Here is a 16,066-nt window from a genome sequence, read left to right as displayed (position 1 = left end):
CCCTCAAATAGTAAGGTTATGGAAAAAGTCCTTCTCAGGTCCAACACCAGATATGGGCTTGGACTTTAGTGGAAGGGGCTGAAGGCCTCTCTGAGCACCACAGTTTATCCTCATCCTCAGGTTGCCCCATCCTCAGGTTGCCCCATCAGGCCCCAGCTGCCTTGTCCTCACTTCCTACCTAACCCCTCAACAGCACATGGTTTTAGCTTGCTCCTATTTATCTGCATGCACCAAGTGGACGTGCAGCCCCTCAACAGTCTGAACCATGAAGTAACAGGATCCTGTGTGACAAATGAAGGCAGTCAGAATGAGGCCACAACACGGAGCCTGTCCTCCCTCTTCCTCATTTCCGTCCTACTCAAACGCATCCCTGTGAACACAGCAGCACTCTTCCATCTGCCGAGGGAGCTGCTCTCATCTCCTCTTACCCTCCCTCTGCATAGACATGTGCTTGCACACTCCAGAAAGGAGACACTGCTGTGGGATTCTAATCCCCTCAAATTCTCCCATGGATTAAACCTCAAATCTCTAACCCTCCTTCTTAATGCTGTGGTAAGTAACACACGTACCGGCTACATTGATTTACAGCTGAAATAAAAGTGAAAGACAGACAAAATGGGATGTCTGAAAATCGATCTATGCAGCAAGTGGATGGAACATTAAAGCATTCTGGATTATTTTCTCCTCCCCTCACTTTGCCCAGGGCCTGATGAAGCAAAAATCACTGCAATAAAAGTTGCAGGTACATGTGTTACCCTCCACCTACCTGTAACCCTTCAATGGCCAGTTTGAGGATAGATGGTGTAAGCTTGGAGGCTTGCTTGAAGGAGAAGTTGCTCCAGTCTATAATTAGAATGAAGCCATTTATCTGAAGCTCCTGGTCTTCAATGAGCACTTCCAAGGAAAGTAGAATAGCCCGAAGGATATCTATGAAGGAGTTCCTAAAGCAAAAGCAGAAAAAAAAAAAATCAATGATTGCAGTTGTCTTCAAACTTCAAGACACTCAGTTTTACTATGGGTGGGGCATGAGTGAAGGACAGGAATTTATTCTGGTAGAACCCTGAAAAAGAGCTGTTTCAGAGGTGTCTTTAAAGAGCTCCTGCTCTAAAACTGCTTGGTGTGATAAATACTGCTCACTAATGGATAAAATAAAAACTGAATGAGATCTCCTCAATTTTGCTAGTAGTCTTTCCAATAGATTTTAGCTAAGCTACATTGGAAAACTATTTTTCTGTGATAAAATGAAACAAATTCAAGCTATGAATTTAAATCTTTGCTCGTTCAGATATACTTTACAAGTTTGTTCCTCTTCTTCTTACCAGTTTTTTGTTTCCCTTATTTTCAGAAAAGGAAATAAATCAGTACAATATTAATACAAAAGATATCATACAACTAGGTTCTGTGCCTTCCTGCTTGAGTGTAGGGAATGATCCAAGGCTTTACACAATACAGTTTGACAGTTCTCTTATTTTTGCAAACCAAATGCATGATGAAAAATGGCTATATATGCTCAAAATGAAAGCTCTTTATTAATTATCAGCTACAGTAGGCTGGCCACAAGGCTTCCCTCAGCTCTAGGAGAATAATTAAAAATCTTGGAGGGCCTGAAGCATATAACAAGTAAAAGGGAAGAAAGTGCTGAAATATTTCCTTTCATGTGAAAGTCTGCTCTGGGAAGCCTAGGCTGCTCACAACTTCCATCTTCTTACTACTTCCATTTCAAAAAAGCAATGACTTTAGTAGTCCATACTACTCAAATAAGCTGAATTAGGTGGTCTCCTTATCTGTCCTTCTCATTAAGATAATTTACAAATGATACATTCTATTAGAGATCAACAAGCAAGGAAAGCTTCACAAAGTGCAGCTTAACCTCATGTAAAATGAAATTGTAATATACTGCTAGTGCAATCCGCTTTACGTCAGCATAATTCTCAAGTTTTCATGAGGCCTGAGGTCTTTTACAGGGAAGGTTCATACCATGTTCTCCCATTGAGATTTTAATTTAGTTATTTTCTGCTGGTTTTGTCAATTTAAAACAAATCCTCTCAAAACTTCAAGAGCATTGTTTCAAATACTGCCTGAGAGAGAAAAAGGTATGTGCAGTCAAAATAAATTTCTCCACTATTGGCCTCTATCCCTGAATGGCATCATCACATGTTAAATTTCTATTAAAAGTAAATGGTGAAGTGTTCTCTAATTCTTTCTCTTTTCTCTCAATAGGTTTTGAGTGGAAATGTACCTTCCTTCTCTAAAGATTTGATCCCTTGCAAAAGCTGCTTCTGGACTCTGTCATTCTGCAAAAGTTAGAAGCTTCTCTGAAGCATAATTTTTGGGGCAATAAATTGAGCTTATTGAGCTTAAAGATACCTAGTATTGTTCTTGCTGCATACCAAGTCACCCCTCCCTCATTTACAGATACAGGACAACCTTGACCTTTTCAAATCCTATGGGGAAGCTCTGCTAAACAGCTAAAATAAGGAGTATTTCCTTAGCAATGTCAGGTGATGGTGTACTGGTTGGATTGGCAGTTTGCATGTACTTTAATATTTTTTAAAAAAACCTGTCATATACTACCTACTGCTTAGCTGAAATGGTGATGACTTTCAAGCAGCAGCATCAGATGACCACACTTGGTGAAAAAACCCCAAATATACCCTGTTCTAGGGTGACTTCATGATGCTTATATCCCCTGTCATCTCTTCTGTTTATGCTGGATATTAAGTTGCACAGCTTTAAGACTGGTTCTGAGAGCAAAGTGGGGGAAAAGAACCATGGAGTTTGTTTTCAGAGCTGCACTCACTCCTCCACATTCCTGCTCCTGGACTGTGTTGTCTGCAGAATGGATGAACAGTGGGAGAGAGTTCTCCTTTGCTATTTAGTTAGTTTTTAATTAGCTGAGGCAGTGAAGTTCCCTAGACTGTGGCTTTTCTTTTTCTTGGAACTGATCAAACCTGCTCTGGACTGAAAACCCAGCAGAACACTGGGAGCTCAAACCTGTGGTCCACCGGGGCGTGAGACGTGGCATTTCCAGTGCTGGAGGGACTGATAAGAGACTGAGAGAGCTGAGCTACAAACCACAAAATTACTTTCTGAATTCGCCATCTCTTCAGAACAGCAAGAGGTTTTGTTGTTTAATATTGTTCATTTTTTGTGCTTGTGAATACTTTTCTGGTTAAATAAACAGGGGTTTTTTCCACTTTTCTCCAAGGAAATCTTTTCCTGAACCAGATGGGAGAAGGATCACTTGAATTTGCTTTCTAGAGGGACCTCTTTGGAAGTTTCATCCCAAATATGCCCTAAACCAGGACATAGCCCTAGACCATATCCATGTAATATATCCTACACTATCCCAGCATCCTCCTTCAGGGTGGTGAGCCTTCCACAAGAACTGCCCCATGGAAACTTCCAGTCATGTGCAGTGGCTCCAAAAGTGTCCTTACATACATGCCAGCATTGTTTGCATTCTTGTTGGCATCAATTCAGAATTATATCATTGACTGTCTGCATTGGGGAAGATGGAATAATTATGACCTCAATCCCACAGCTGCAAAACCTAGAATGAACTGGATGGTTTTTATGGACAAAGGTGTTAAACAGGGGTACATTGTGACAAAAAAAAAAAAAAAAAGGTTTCATCCTTCATTTTTGGGAAGAAGTTTTCTTAAGAGTACATTCAAACTTATATTCATGATCATGCTGGCACTGATGATTTTAAAATCTGTGTAATGATTCCAGTGGGTCTGTCTGGAAATGGTGGATATAAGACATCTTCTGTAATCCACTCAAACTCTAAATGACAATGGAAATATTTCAGTGCAAAACCTTCTCCTTGGATTTGTGTTGAGGAATTCCAGTTTTTGTTTGAATGCCTACATAAATTGCCAATTTATCAAACAATTACTCACCTGTACTTTCCTGTATTTTAGTAGAAATTATTTACCAGGGAGATACGGCACTCAATTTTCTTAGTTTGCAACCAACCTGGCTGTCCCTGCCTACATCCCTCCTCTTTCTGTGTATTTGCAATTTGAAGACATGGTGTAGGAAATAGCTCAGAGTGAGCACAAAGACGTTTTTCTGATGAGTACAGGGAGACACGAAAGCAGCACACAAGTCCTCCAGGTGGGTTGTTTGCAGACACACTGTTCTGTGAATGCAGAGCCTGGATAGAAATCAGACAGAGTGCCACTTGAGTCTTAAACCCTCTGCTCTTGAGTCTTGGGGCTTTGAGACAAATCATTCAGCTGTGTGACTGATTTGCATCCAAATAATTTCCTATGCATGAACACAGAACAACTTTTTATTAGTCCATCACTTTTGTTCCTTTGCTTAACATTCCCTTCCCCTCCTCACCAATTTAACCCTCTCACACAGAAAAAAAAAAGCGAAATAAATTGCAATTACACAAAGGGAAATGTATAAGGTCCTGTAAGGTTTCAGCATGGAGCCTACTGAAGTGAGCCACTAATGAGTTACAAAAGATTTGCACAAGCTCCAGAAAGAGAAAAATGAGGAGGGAGAGAGTGTGCTTATCTGCCTTGGCTGAATTGAAAGGTACCACAAAAGAGACTCTTCAAATACCTTTTGGAAAATGGGAAGTTAGCCCAACATAAGCTAGTGGTAAGGAACAATAATGTAACACAAAAAATGAAGATGGTTTAGCCGAGGGATTTGGTGGGGAGATTAGCCAAAGGCATAACATGAAAATAAATAAGAAGAAATTGCTTAATTATAAGAGGTGTAAGCAGGCTGTGAGAGAACCAGAAGGCTCAGTGGAGTACCAGGGTGCAATGGGAACAATTAAAATGGATAAAGACATTGCAAGGAAATTAAATGCTCCATTTGCATGTATCTGCCACCAGTCATTTTGAGGAGATCCACAAAGCTGAGGGACTGTTGGAAAATAAGGGGTCAACTAAGACATACTGAAAGAAAGTGATACATTTTGGAGAAGACAGCATCAGTAAAGGCTTTTGACATTATTCTTTCTGAATAACTAAGCATAGGCTCTGTTTTAGGCATGCTAGTAAAATTAATTGGATTATTCAGATAGCAAAAAGTACGAATGTACAGAAGTACTGGCAGCTGAAGCCATTAAGATTGTCTGGTAGCAAGTAAAAACAAACTGTCACTACAAATCCTGACTGTCCCACAAGACAGCAGACTAAAAAAGTTTGGACCAGGGCCACTATCTTGGCAGTTGCAGATAATTCAGCTTAATATCCCTAAGTTAATATGCAGTAAGAGCCTATCTCTTCTAATACTGAAAAGGTGGCCAAAGCTCCATAACATCTGGCAAGCTGCAAACATGGCATAGACACAAATCAAGTAAGAGACCACATCTTGCTTTGTTCCCTCCATACACAAAAAATCACCAAGAGAGCAAAAATGCATATCTAGCTTCTAAGTGGGGAGAGCTGACACTGCCCTGCAAGGAGGATCCCAGTGAGAGTAAAACACAGAAGAGGAAGCAGAAAAAAGGACCAGAAACACATCTTCAACTTGCCCCAAATTATTTGAGCTACTCCAAGCTCAAGAAGCTGGTTGCATCTCAAATTCTGTGTTTAGTTTTGGGTCTCTCACTACAAGAAGGACACTGAGGTGTGGAGCAGGTCTATGAAAGGTTCATGGCATGGGTGAAGAGTCTGGATCACAAGTCTTGTGAGGAGTGGCTGAGAGAGATGAAGGTGTTTAGCCTGAAGAAAAGGAGGCTCATGGGAGGTCTTACCACTCTCTGCAACTACCTGAAAAAAGGTGTCAAGGTGAGGATCAGTCTCTTCTCTCAGGTAACAAGTGACAGAACAAGAGGAAATGGCCTTAATTTTTCCAGGAGAGGTTTAGATTTGATATTAGGAAAAGCTTTTTCACTGAAAGGGTTGCCCTGGAGACATGTGAAGGTGTGTAGATGTGGCACTAAGGGGCATGGTTTAGTGGTGGACTTGGGAGAGCTGGGTTAACAGTAGGACTCGATCTTAAAGGACTTGTCCAGCCTAAATGATTCCATGATGCTATGAAAAGCTTAGGAAGGGAGACATGAGCAACACAGCAGATCCATGCAGGTGTATGGTTGTGTTCGAGGGTGCCAGGACGATGGAAGAGATGAGAATCTTGATTCCATGTTTCAGAAGGCTGATTTACTAGATTATGATATATATTATATTGAAATGATATACTAAAACTATACTAAAAGAATAGAGAGAAAAGGATCCATCAGAAGGCTGGAAAGGACAGGAGAGGAATGATAACAAAAGCTCATGACTCCCAGCGAATCTGAGCCTGCTGACTGTGATTGGCCATTAATTAGAAACAACCAGCATGCACCAATCACAGATGCATCTGTTGCTTTCCACAGCAGCAGATAGTTTTTGTTTACATTTTTTTTTCCTGAGGCTCCTCAGCTTCTCAGCAGAAAAAAATCCTGGCAAAAGGATTTTTCAGAAAATATCATGGCTACACAGGTGGACAAGGAGAACCCAGGAAGGCACATTTTTAATTGTTCCCAAACACAGCCGAAGAATGTTATACATGAAATATTAATAAAATAAAGCCCCTGGAATGTAGTCAACAGTCGGCTTTGAAAAGGTGTTCATAAATCATATGAAGTCACTTATTTCATCAGATTAAATTCTCCTTTCTGCTCATGAAGTATTGATAAGAAAGCCTCCAACTTCCATTGTTGTCTCTTTGGAAAAATCTGTATTTTTTAAATGTGCGTATTTATTTTAGAAAATTAAACCTCACCCCTGCTGAAATCAGTACCAGAAATTATTAACACACAGACCTTGAGGATTCATGTCTTGATTCAAACTCATGATCCTGAGCAACTATCAAGCCTCTCCAGTATCAGAGGGAAATAGCAATCACTCTAGGTGCTGCATGACCTGATCTTCACAGCTTATCACTTTTGGTGAGGAAAGGTCTCTCATATGCACAATTCAAGGCAGCCCTTGGCTAAAGAATAATCAGGAAAAATAAGCTCAGCATGAAGAATCACAAATGAACATGGGGACCCACTTGATTAACCCTGCTCTAGAGAGGATGAACAGTCAAACAGAGGAGCTCACAGCTGAGTCATGCACTGAAGAGGGCTTGTCTCCTCTGTCTGAGGTCTGAATAGCACATAAATGTGCAGGAATTAGCATGGCTTGCCTTCAGTTCAAGGAAATGGGTTGCATTAGCAGCAAATGCTTGCAAAGAATATTTTGGCCCGCTGTAGGTAACTATCTTCATAAAATAATTCAAAGCCATCTAAACTTGTTAGCTGCAAGAAATATGAATGATTCACTAACATGCAAAGTGGAAAAATTATAACACAAAAATATAAGGACATTCTTATTTTTTGAGGTACCAAATCCTTCTTTGCTATGCCCAAGCTAAATTAATTCTTTTTTTCCTCTGTCAAAACAGAATACATGCACAGGAAACTCCTACTGAGTAAAACACGGGTTACATTAAGTTAATGTCAGAGCTCCAAATTAATTCTTCTGTCGCATCCAGCGTAGCTATCTTTGGTTGTTCCAGTATGTCAGCTTCAAACAAGCATTTCCCCTGTTTTGTAATGAAAAGATAGCAAGTTTTTCCCCACAGCATCTGTGTCATTCTATAAATAAAATTCACAAGCAACTTTACATCCAGGACAACAGGCTGGATAGATAAGTGTACTGGTTTTTTTTCAGAAGCGCTTAGTCCGGCAGTGCATTTGATATTGGAAAGAATAGCATAGACTAAGCTGAGACCTGAATTGTACTTCACATTTCTAATGTTAGAAATGCATGGCTTAGTTCATAACTGAAAGAAGGCCATTCACACACAGATATCTGGCTAGCTTTGAATTCCTGCTTAGAATGAACTGGAAGCCTCTGCCACAGCCAGTGAAGAGGAAATGTACAAGCCTGAGAAAAAACATTGCATTTTTTTTTTCTTTTTATCATGCAAAAATTGCCTCTCGGTGACTTCCTTGAAGATATAAAAATGTTCCCTTGTTATGTTTCTGCTAGAGGTTCTTGTACATAAAAGTATTATGAGGTTTTTTTTTCTTTTTGCTGTCAGTTTCCACTTCAGTTGGACTCCATAGCAACCAATAGCCCACGAATTACACATTCTGCATTCAAGTCTGTGCTACGAACCTCCTCCTACATGCACTCATTCATATTGCAGGCACCCTTACCAAATGAATACTTTGTTCCTGATATTAATGTGACTGGGCAAGGACCCTTTCTTACATGTAATTTGGCTGACAAACAGGCACCTTCACAGACCCTGGGTTTTGGGAGAGACACTTGTGGTGGTGGGGCTCTTCAGACAAATGATAGAACCAGCTTCCACCCAAGGGAAGCTGGCATCTGTTCTTCCCTTTGCCTCAGCCCACAGAAGTGTCACACCATTTAGCAGGGGATGAGTCCAAGATAAAGCACAGAATTTTTACACTCCCAAGACTTAAAAAAACAATCCCTCCCAGAGCTCTCCAGAAATTTGATCCCAAACAGAGCAGGAAACTGATGGCAACCTATCACAGCACAAGTTCTTTGACTGCTCCTAAGGAGTTCTTGTGGATGCAGCAGGGCTTGGCTGGCCTCCCAGAAGGGTACAACTCTGCTCAGCAGCCTGCTGCTGATAGAAAAGGCCAGAATTCAGTCTCAGGTGCAATAGAACCGTTCCTCTGGCTGTGTGTTTGGTTTGTTCCTTTAGGAATTACGTATTTCTGAGATTCATATTGGTGATTTTCTCACCTTTTTAGCACCCAGGGTCACATCATGTTTGGGCATCGTGTAAATTTCTCTGTTGAGAAGGAATAAGTGACAATCACAGGCGTGTGTTATGATATTGTGGAAATTATTAAACGGCCTATTCTACAACCCCAAAGTGCAATCAATAAATCAGTTTGACAGAGCCACTGCTGTAATTTGCCTGGCTATTCCCAAAGGCAGTGTCCCTGTGAGGAGCATGGGGAAGAGAGGCAGAGAGTTCATTCCAGCATGAGCAGAGCCAGGGAGTCCGTGGTGGTTTCAGGTTAGTGGCCTCCACTGTTGGGAATTCAGGAGATGCCTTGTGGTAGCACACAGATCAGAATCCCATTTAGGAGGTAGTTTTTAATCTCCTGTGGTGATCTCACCAGTGTTGTGATGGTTTCCTCAAAGCACAGCTGTAGTGATAATGAACAAAATGAATGGCTGGCACATGAATGGCTATGGCCAGAATCATTAGGATTGATGACCTCTTGTTTATTTTACTCTGTGTGATTTCACAGCCTTCTCTTATTCCCTCTTGCATCCTTGCATCACACTAAGCTATTTGCTCAATTTCTTGCACCATTGCATTTCACAAGTTAATTTTTCATTACAGAAAGGGAAGGGATCTTCTTTTGAACATTATGAAGTTACTCTTTAATGGCTGAAAGCAATTTTACAGCTCCTTTGCTTTGTTGTTGGAAGGTACAAATGACACCACTGATTCAGTTTCCCTGGCATCATATTTTCTCTGTGGAGTTCTGCTATGTCCCCTCTAGTTATATCTCCTCTGCATCTTCAACATCTTCCCATCTGAAATAGTCCTGAACTTTTTGTTCTTTCCTGATGCAGTCACCTCACTTGTTCATAACACTAATTAATTCCTTTCATTGTCTTTTCTTTTTCTTTGGTCAGATAGTTGTACTTTTTTTACTTCCCCTTCTTTTTGAAATAAGACAGTATACAGTGAATTTCATATTCAAGGTGAGTTTGGAATATCAGCATGCATAAAAGAAATTATTATGTTTTCCTATTTGTTCTCCATCTCATTCTTAATGCAGCCTACCAATTAACTTTCCTGACCACCTCTGCACAATAAGTACACGTCTTAATTATGATGTCCATAATGACACAATGCTTTTCTTAAAAGGTTAAAAGTAATTGAAAATCCAGACAAAAGTGCACAGAGTTAAGAAAGGGTGAAGGATCTCCATATCATATGTGGCCACATATTAAAATCCAACTTTTTTTTTTACTTCTTTGCACAATAATGCTGTTTTTCTAGGCAGTTCTAGAGTTTTCCACAGTGTTTGCTATTCCTCACTAACCTGCATGACTTTTCATTTATTTTTTTGTCACACCACCATTCACCTCACTTGTCTGCCAAAAGATTACTACTGGGTGTTATGATAACATAATTTTGCCACTTGCAAATCCTACTCTCTGTCTAAAGTATCAGGACGCCTTTCATTCGCAAAATAAATAACTTCAGCTGTATCTTTTTAAAAAATTAATAAAAAGTTCACAGGAAGATCTTTTATTAGCTAACCAAATAGCATATTTGCATATTTTACGTTTAAAAATTCCAAGAAAATTTTCTAATTGTCCTTTTGCTTGCAATCAATCACTCTTACAGCAGACTTCAATGATGACTAGATCAAATAGTAAAGTTAAAATCAAATAACTGCTCACCAATGTAGATATATTTTGAGAGTGCTGTGTTCAGTATGACAAAAGTCATATTATTGTTTGTGGACATTCAAACAGCACCTGGCTACTCATCCCAGAAAGCCTCAAAAAATTTATCTCTTGAGATACACTTGGGGTAAGAGGTTACCAGGACATGAGAAGAAGTGGCAGAAAGTAGAAACGCAAATATACATTAGTAAGCACCTAAACTGGCTGTTAAATCAGGCAAAGGGCATATACTTGGCTTATGCCTCAGCTTAAATCCAGGCAGTGAAAGTAGCAGGTATTAGAAATATGTACAAAACTCACGTCAATCACAATAAGGTTTATAATTTGTTTTAGTTAGAGGCCTTCAGGGCACATAAAAGACAGACACAAAAATATTCTAATAATTCCTTATAAATAAATGAAAAATTGTGTCAAGTATTATATATCATAGAGGTTTCCCACTGGAACAATAAGCAACCTTGATATAGCTGACAAGATGGAGGAACTTGATATTATTGATGTAGAAATAATCACCGGGGAACTCAAAACAGATGCAATAAAGATTCATAAGACAGCAGTCTAGAAAAAATTACCTGCATGTCTCTGCAGAAACAATGTTGAAAACCTGTTATGATGATTCGAGTGAACAGGAGAGAAAGACCAGGGAAAAAAAATGAAACTGTGTAGATTTATGTAATAAACACTGATAAAAGCATATAGAATCATGGTGCTGCCAGCCACAAAGAAACCACTTTGCACACTTATACTGAAAAGGATATACAGTGCCATGAAGCTCAAGAAAAATGAGCATTTTCACCCTAGATCCTTTTGAGTGGATCATATTTCACATAACTTCATTGAAGAAAGTGAAGGAATGAATAGCAAAAACCATTCCCCCTTAAAAAGCAGATTTATTTTTTCTCTACAGAAGGAGCAAATAAACCACGTCTGTAGAAGACTGCAGACTTTACAGAAACTTTAGTGAGGTAAAAATAGGGTGTGATCCAACCAGCAATGAAGAATCTGGTGATATGTCACCAGTGAAATTTAAATAAAGGTATGTCTTTTTTCTCACATTCTCTACATTTGACCCAGATTTTAATTGGATATCCAACCTCCTATGTGGACAACAGCTGACAGAAGTTGCTCTGGGAGGTCTGGATTCCAAGGACACATGGTTCCCCGATATGTCAATCAACAAAATATGATAACTGAACAAATTTTTTAAGTAACTGGTAAAAAATGAAAATTATGGAATGACATCATCAGCCTCAACCATGTTGCAATAGAAACCTTAGGCATGTAATTCTGTAGGCAGCCCAAACGATCACCACTGTGACATCTTGGGCAAGACCAGCAATTGCTCTTTTTGAAGGGGAATTACTGAATACAGAAACCAAAGATCATCAGTGCTCTTCTATGTGGTGTTACAAGCCTTTCACTGAGGGTATTTTTGTGTGGATAGCAGCAATGGAGCAAACCCAGACCCAAACAAAAGGTAAAAATCTTTTTTTTTCTGTGGACTTTGCCACCACTTAGGCAGAATTGGTTGGGTTTGAGAAAATAAAAAATATTGAGATCCTGAGATGGCTGCAACCACCTGATGCTGTGAAAATGAGAATGTGAGTATTCCTGGGATGTACAAGGTTCCTTTGAAAAAAATAGTCCTTCGTAATGGGTTGGGGTTTTGGGGGTGGTTTTTTGGCCTTCAAATTGCAAATTACAGTCTCCCAAGAGAACTGAAGGTCAAAGGGAAACAATGTTAGCCTAGCATAACTCCCCTGAAATTGTTCCAAAGCAGCAACCTGAACAAATTAATGTCACTGGCCCAGCTCATTCAGAGATACAACAGTGCTGACACTGGTCTTCTCAAAATAGATGAAACAATTATGGAACAAAAAATCTTAAAGTTCAGGCTGAAAATTGAAAATTAGAAACTGCCAGGGTTGCAATTGTTTTTAAAATGCTTTTTGTGCAGGATCAGTGGACAAAATAAGCTAGAATCAATTTTTGAAGTATGATTTTAAATAATCAGAAAAGGGAAAATTAAACTTATTTTAAAATTCTGAGACAGGTATTCATAATTTTTGAGTACTTCAATTTATGTGAATGCAGAGGCTTAATACATTATTTCTCTACTGTTAAAAAAAAATAGAAAAAGATCTGTCAATCTACCTGAAGAAATTAATCAGTGCTTTACTTATAGTTCATTATCTGGATTTGAAACCTTAAATTTCTGAAACAAACTCTGCCTTTTAACTAAGATTTCTAATTCTATGATCTGGCAGCATGAAGGATTATTCTTGAATGGGATGGGGTAGACCTTGGTGTAATGTGCTGGCAGCAATAGTGAGTAGTAACTGCTTAAGCTGAGATCCCAAAGGCAACAGAAATAGAATTGTGGAGCCTTGCATTGGGTGTATGGTAATGGAGAAAAGAAACCCAGCCTGATATCCTTATTCCCCTGAAGCCAGTACAGTTTTATGGCACATGCCAGCAATTCCCAGCAGGGTAGGATGAGGGCTGCAGGTTCAGTGTAGTCCTTGCCCTGGAATAATAATGTTATATAATTAGTTTGGGGAGAACATAAAATTTTCTTAGGAATATCCAGAGAAAAGTCATCTAAGTGGTTCATAAACCAGTAAAGTGAGTTGAGCTGAAAAGAGAATTTCACGTGAATTGCAATGTTAGGGATTCTAAAACAAAAGTTTCATTAATTTCCTATTAAAGAAGTTATCAGCAACCTCCTAAATTACTCCAACCTCTAAACAATGGAGTATATTTATTTATGTGGAGATTTAGTCTCTTCTTTCTGGCAACTGCTGTTTCTAGTTTGCTGTTTCTGGGGGGAAGGGTTGCATTTTGAGTTTCTAACCAACTGGAAACTGTAAAATGCCAATGTAATTTATACTTTTCTATTTCTGTTTGTATTATTTTAATTATGAAACTAAAATAATTAAAAATAATTTTTCACACCTCTAATAAGAATTTTCATATAGTCAATACAGAGAATTACCAAAGAAATGTGATTAGTTGAAGCCATGCCTCTGCACTTCTAATTCAATAATAAATAACTATTAATGAAGGAACATATGCAAGAATTAAGTGCAGAACATAATAGGTAAAAAACCAGTGCTTTTGAACTCAATGCACAGTGATGTCCTGCCAGACCCTGTGCTGGTATTTGAAGAAAGCAGCTCTGGAATGAGATAGTTGGAGCAACCAGGACTTCTACTCCAAACACAAGCACTGAAATAAAGACACAAGACAGCAGGAAGATCCTGCTTTGCAAAAAGGAGCCAAAAAGAGGCAGAAAAAGGATCAGTAGAAATTGCCACAGCAAATATAGTTACAGAGTCTTGAGAAAAATTCCAGAAGAAAAACTTTATATTAGGGACAAATGAACAAATCTTGAACAAATAAATCACTTCCTGTTTTTAATTCCTTTAATTCCTCTTGTCTGTGGAAAGCATTTACATGTAATCATTTGTATTAGCTTTTTTACAAATAATACCTATTTTTTTCATTTTTCCTTTCCATTAAAAAAAAAAAAATCAACGAACCAACCAAAAAATGAAACAAACCAGAAAATCTTTCATTATTTTTTTAATCTTTAAACTTTTAACTTTGTTTAAAGTTGCAAAGCCTGCTTTTCATGAGATGTCATCAGAGATATTTTCATGGTATTGTGGGATGATTTCTTAAAATTGCCATGTTTCTTAATTGTATACTGGTTGTTCTTTTTTTGTATGTTATTGTCTCAAAGTTTAGACCATAATGAAAGGGGAAAATCAGGTAGGGACAGTCTATTTTATAGATCTCTGCACAGCCTTAGGACACATTTGTTACAACAGCAGAATTAATTTTCATAAAGTAACTCTAGTGCATGCTTCTCTTTATTCCAGACAACATTTTGACTTCACCAGATTACTAAAAAGGCCTTGTGGAGTACTAAAGAATAACTGCAAGTGATCAGGTCTTTGCAAAATTATTCCAGTAAGTTTCACTCCACAAAAACACATTTCAGACTCTCTGTGATTGCTCATTTTGATCTGGCAGAACCCTTGACCACTCCATTCCCTTGCATTAGGCTGACTTAGCTTTGGTTAATATTTTGTGACAGTGTTTAATGGCCCAGTAAATGTACTGCCTTCATTTCTGCATGATAAGTGTATTGAGTCATAAGATATTTAAGCAAATGTCTGAAGAAAAGTGTATCAGTAGCATCATTGCTGATGAGGAGCCCACAGAATGCCACAGTTACCTGCATCTTAGCCCTTGCAAACTGTTTTCTAATATTTGGAAATCAAATTCTGTTTAGAGTTTGGGATAATTTTTCTTTTATTCTCTATATCCACTGTTCATTACCACATTTTGTTAAGGTAAACTGTTATATATAGGAATAATTGAGTCCCACCTCTTATTATCTTCAACTTGTATGGCATTGTCATATTTTCCACACTTCTCATTGCGCTGTTCTTCTGACTCAGCTCAGACTTGTCTCTTGTGCTTGTGCTTATGTTACAGGACAGTTGAGGTGGGTAAAGGTGAGTAACTCCTGCTGTCCTGCTGAAAACCTTCCAGTAATACAGCCCAGACTCTTTGCTTCCCCAGTGGTATCACTTTGCTGTACATAATTTCATCTGTAGTCCATCCTTCACCCTCAAATCCTTTTGTGCCCAGTCAATATTAGTTACCCATGAACACCTGATTTAAGAAATCAAGAGGCGAGAAAATCTCAGTAGAGACAAACCTGTCAGCCAGGACTAAACCAATAATGGCAGGTGTGTCTGGTGTCTCACAAGTCTCCTTGGCTTTTAATCTGGAGCCTACATCTTCTAAGCCTCTTTCTGAAGTAAATCCCAAAATTATCCTGAAGTACCTTTAAATGATTCATGTAAAATGTTCTCTGAAAGAATGTGCATGTACCTGCATATGTGTTTCAGCAGAGAATAACAATAAGATGCTGGAAAAAGAAAAGGCATTCATTGGCAGCACAGCATACACAAATTGCCATTTTCCCCAGACTTGCACAACTCTTTTATTCAAACAGAATTGAAGGCTTTATCAGAATAAAAGTGAATTTAAATTGCAGTTAGAAGTGGCTTACATGTAAATGAGAGCCTAAGAAATGGAAAGATTTCCCACCATCTCTCCCTAGGTCAGAGTTTATTCCTCCTCCTTTTTTACTTAGTTTTCAAATGAATATTGCAGTAGATTTGGAAACAGGATTTTTCATCAGTCTGTTTCTCTTTCACTATAAATCACATTTCTTGTTTTGTACCTATACAACAGACAGGTAGGATTAACCCTGGGAAAGCAAGGCGATGCACACTTATGGAGAAACCTTGCAAAGTGGGAACAGCTTAGAGTACCACAGCTCCAAGATAACAGGAGAGGATGAAGATGACTTAGATGGGATTATCACTCCTAGGTGTACATTCTCCTGGTTAGAAATAACCCTACAAAAGCAATCCTGTGTGCTACCACATAGCCTAGCACTCTGAAGTAATGTCGGCAGCACACATACTCTGTAGATTGATCTGTGCATATCTAAAATATGTGACTGGCATCTCTTGGACTTGCTGTTAAAGGCAGCCAGGAGGAAGGAAACAGTGAAATATTTGGCCCTGTCAACGGGAACAAATGTTTCTGATCACTCC

The 16,066-nt window shown here is 38.8% G+C and overlaps 1 protein-coding gene across 1 annotated transcript in view; it reads right to left on the bottom strand.

The window, feature by feature from the left end:
* Positions 1-16,066, bottom strand: part of CLVS1 (clavesin 1) — a 100,241-nt gene that overhangs the window by 65,011 nt on the left and 19,164 nt on the right. The window contains exon 3 of the mRNA XM_064387380.1: positions 767-941. Within this exon, the coding sequence (XP_064243450.1) occupies positions 767-941 (175 nt within the window). The remainder of the gene's footprint in view (positions 1-766; positions 942-16,066) is intronic.

The sequence above is a fragment of the Passer domesticus genome, chromosome 1, assembly GCF_036417665.1.
Source record: "Passer domesticus isolate bPasDom1 chromosome 1, bPasDom1.hap1, whole genome shotgun sequence".
NCBI lineage: Eukaryota > Metazoa > Chordata > Aves > Passeriformes > Passeridae > Passer > Passer domesticus.
Note: the sequence above shows the minus strand (reverse complement) of the source record. Positions and strands in the feature narration are given on the sequence as shown.